The sequence below is a fragment of the Sinocyclocheilus anshuiensis genome, unplaced genomic scaffold (genome assembly GCF_001515605.1).
Source record: "Sinocyclocheilus anshuiensis isolate Anshui unplaced genomic scaffold, SAMN03320099.WGS_v1.1 scaffold1073, whole genome shotgun sequence".
Lineage (NCBI taxonomy): Eukaryota > Metazoa > Chordata > Actinopteri > Cypriniformes > Cyprinidae > Sinocyclocheilus > Sinocyclocheilus anshuiensis.
This window is the reverse complement of record NW_015555774.1, coordinates 83,229-86,326: the sequence shown is the minus strand read 5'-3', so window position 1 is coordinate 86,326 and position 3,098 is coordinate 83,229. Positions and strand designations below refer to the sequence as shown.

The window sequence follows — 3,098 nt, the reverse complement described above, 5'->3', positions numbered from 1 at the left end:
TGTGTGTGTGTTTGTTCAGTGTTGTGCTCTTTCTCCTCCTGATGATCTGAGGATGAGGATGGAGGCTATACAAGAGTCACTAAGACATCTTCCTCCCTCTGAGAGCTCAAGCAGACACATGCTGTATCCTTAATACACACACACACACACACACACACACACACACACACAAATGATGCTTTCCTTAATAGTGTGTGTCAGTCGGGTTGGACGGGTGTCTGTCTGTCTGTCTGACTTCACAATCAGCACTCAGGACCTATGAAACACAGCCTGCTGAAGATGTTTGTTACTGAAATATATCGTATATGCCTATTTATTTAGATTAATAATAATCAGTTATGTAATATCTAACATTTGTTATTGTTTAAATATTTTATTATATAATTGTTTAGTAACAAAAAAGGTTATGTTTAATTATTGCTATTAATAAGTAGTTACTCAGCTGTCATTTGTGTGGTGAAATGGTTATTGGTTCATATTCATTTTTAGTTTTAACAATAATTAGTTTCACTTTTTGTAATTTGTGTGGTGATGAATGGTTATTTATTAATATTCATTATTGCTATTAAAAGTTGCTAATTTTATTAAGTGCTCACAAGAATGGTTATTGAATAAAAATAATTTTTACCATAAAAAATGTTAGTTACACTTTTTACAATTTTAATAGTAGAGACAAATATGGTTATTGATTAATATTCATTTGTACTATCAATTATAATTACTCAAATTGTGTTATAACAAAAATGGTCGATTACATTTTTTTTATATTAATAATAAGTAATTTGTTACTCTTTACAGTTTGAGTAAAGACAAAAAATGGTCGTTGATGAATTTTTATTTTGTACTATTAATTATAATTGGTTAATCATTTTATAATTTGAGACAATGTTTTTGGTTTAATGTTTATTTTTACTATAAATTACCGTTTGTTGCTCACTTTATAATTGCAGCAGTGACAAAAGTTTGATTATTATTCATTTGCACATTATGTGTGCGGTAACACAATGGTTATTGTTGATATTCATTATTAATTATATTATTCGTTTTTTTTATATATATTGTATCTGTAGCATCAAAAAAAGCTATTGATTAATTCCTAAATTATTTATTATATATTCCTGGATTATTTATTAATGGGTCTGTTGTATTATATGTATATGTATTATTATTATATGCAACGTTAAATATCAGTATTGATCTGTTTTCATCTGTGAAGTCTCTCAAACACTACTGATGATCGATCGCGATGACGCGAGTTTGACGCTCCGTGCGGAAACCTGCGGCGCGCGCGTGGCAGCAGCGGACTGGAGGACAAGCGCGGCATGTGAATGATCCGATCCGACGCGCCGCTCACATCGCGACACTGGAGTTTGAATCCGACGGCCGCTCGACGCGTGTTTACCGATGCTCGGCGCTGAAGGTGAGTGAATGAGTGCAGCGGCGATCCGTAGTCGATCTGCATCAAACACCGCTGCAACATCTGCACTGAGGAGGAGGAGGAGGATGTGACGCGATGGGATTATTTCTTATTCTGTGTGATATTAACATCTGCTGTGGTTTAGTCTGAGTGCAGTCCGCTGAAGGTTGTGTTGTTGAGAAATACTGCTGCAGTGATGATGGTGGAGAAATGTACCATAGTAATACCATGGTATCTGACAGCGCGTGAACACCAGAGCGAATGAGTGTGATCACGATTCCCTTCCCATCTGAATCATCACGCTTGAGCCGTTTTCTGTGAATAATTTCTCCAATATGGGATTTTCTATATGTAGTTGGCTGGAGCTGTGAAGTGTCAGGACTAACCAGCTGAACTGGTTAACCCATGCAGGCGCGAGGAAGTGCTGTGGGGTCGTTTGACCTCAAATCAGACACAACTAGAGTTGGGAGGAAAAGATCTTTAGTTTAGGAAAAGTCCCACAGCGATGGGTCAGTATCTGGTCTGGTCTGGTTTGAGATGGTTTTCATCTCTATATATTATCATGTTGATGTCTGTCAGTGATGGGTCTGGTCTGAGATGATTTTCATCTCTCTGTTGGTACAGGTGAGGTTTGGTCTAGTCTAGTTTAAGATGGTTTTCATGTATTATCATTTTAACTTCTGTCCATGATGGGTTGGGGCTGGCTTGACATAGTTTTCATCTCTATATCATGATGTCTGTCGGTGGTTTATAGTTGGTCTGGTCTAGTTTGAGATGGTTTTCATCTCTATATTATGTTGATGTCTGTCAAGTTAGTCTGATCTAGTTTGAGTTGGTTTTCTTGTCTATATCATGATGTTATCATCAGTCAGTGATGATGAGTCAAGGTTGGTCTGGTCTGGTTTGAGTCTCTATATCATGATGTTATCATCAGTCAGTGGTGGTTTATGGTTGGTCTGGTCTAGTTTGAGTTGGTTTTCTTGTCTATATCATGATGTTATCATCAGTCAGTGGTGGTTTATGGTCGGTCTGGTTTGAGAGCTGAGTCTCAGGACAGGAAGTAGAACATCCCTCTGAAGCGGTCTGGCTTTGAGCAAACGCATGAAATATTAATCATAAATCTGTCTAATCCCTCTGGGTTTATGATGTCTGTTAGTAAAGCTGATGCTGGAGTATTGCATACAAGCCACGAACTCACTGAGTTTATCTATTATTTACACTTTTGCACTAATATTTCAGTCGTGTGTTTATTTGGTCAAATTGATCAACAGTAATAGATTTTCTTCATAAAAACATAATTGAATCAGCCTGTCATATGGTTTTTGTTTTAATCTTCAGTGGAATAGGTTTTAAAGGGATGGTTCATCCAGAATTAGGTCATTTCGCTTGTCGTTTCAAACCTGCGTGACTTTCTTCTGAGGAACACAAAAGGAAGGTATTTTGAAGAACACTGGGAGCCAAATGACTTTGGACCCCATTGACTTGCACTGTATGGACGTGTCCAAATATCTTTTGTGATTCACAGAAACTCGTACAGGTTTGAAAGACATGAAGGTGAGTAAATGATTAAAGATTGATCATTTCTGGGACTTCAGATACTTTAACCCGTTTTTTTTGTGTGTGTGTGTGTGTGTGTGTGTGTGTGTGTGTGTGTGTGTGTCCATCTCTTGCAACACTGGTG

At 37.2% G+C, this 3,098-nt stretch overlaps 2 protein-coding genes across 2 annotated transcripts in view; both read left to right on the top strand.

Annotated features, from left to right (window-relative positions):
* The window catches only part of LOC107674482 (meiosis inhibitor protein 1-like), a 12,217-nt gene extending 11,948 nt beyond the window's left edge, over nt 1–269 (top strand). Inside the window, exons 13-14 of the mRNA XM_016468461.1 lie at nt 20–123; nt 202–269. Of these exons, the coding sequence (XP_016323947.1) occupies nt 20–123; nt 202–262 (165 nt within the window). The 3' untranslated portion in view covers nt 263–269. The remainder of the gene's footprint in view (nt 1–19; nt 124–201) is intronic.
* A 978-nt stretch (nt 270–1,247) lies between these two features.
* LOC107674487 (coiled-coil domain-containing protein 134-like) overlaps nt 1,248–3,098 on the top strand; it is a 10,311-nt gene continuing 8,460 nt past the window's right edge. Inside the window, exon 1 of the mRNA XM_016468466.1 lies at nt 1,248–1,420. Coding sequence (XP_016323952.1) covers nt 1,405–1,420 — 16 coding nt within the window. The 5' untranslated portion in view covers nt 1,248–1,404. The remainder of the gene's footprint in view (nt 1,421–3,098) is intronic.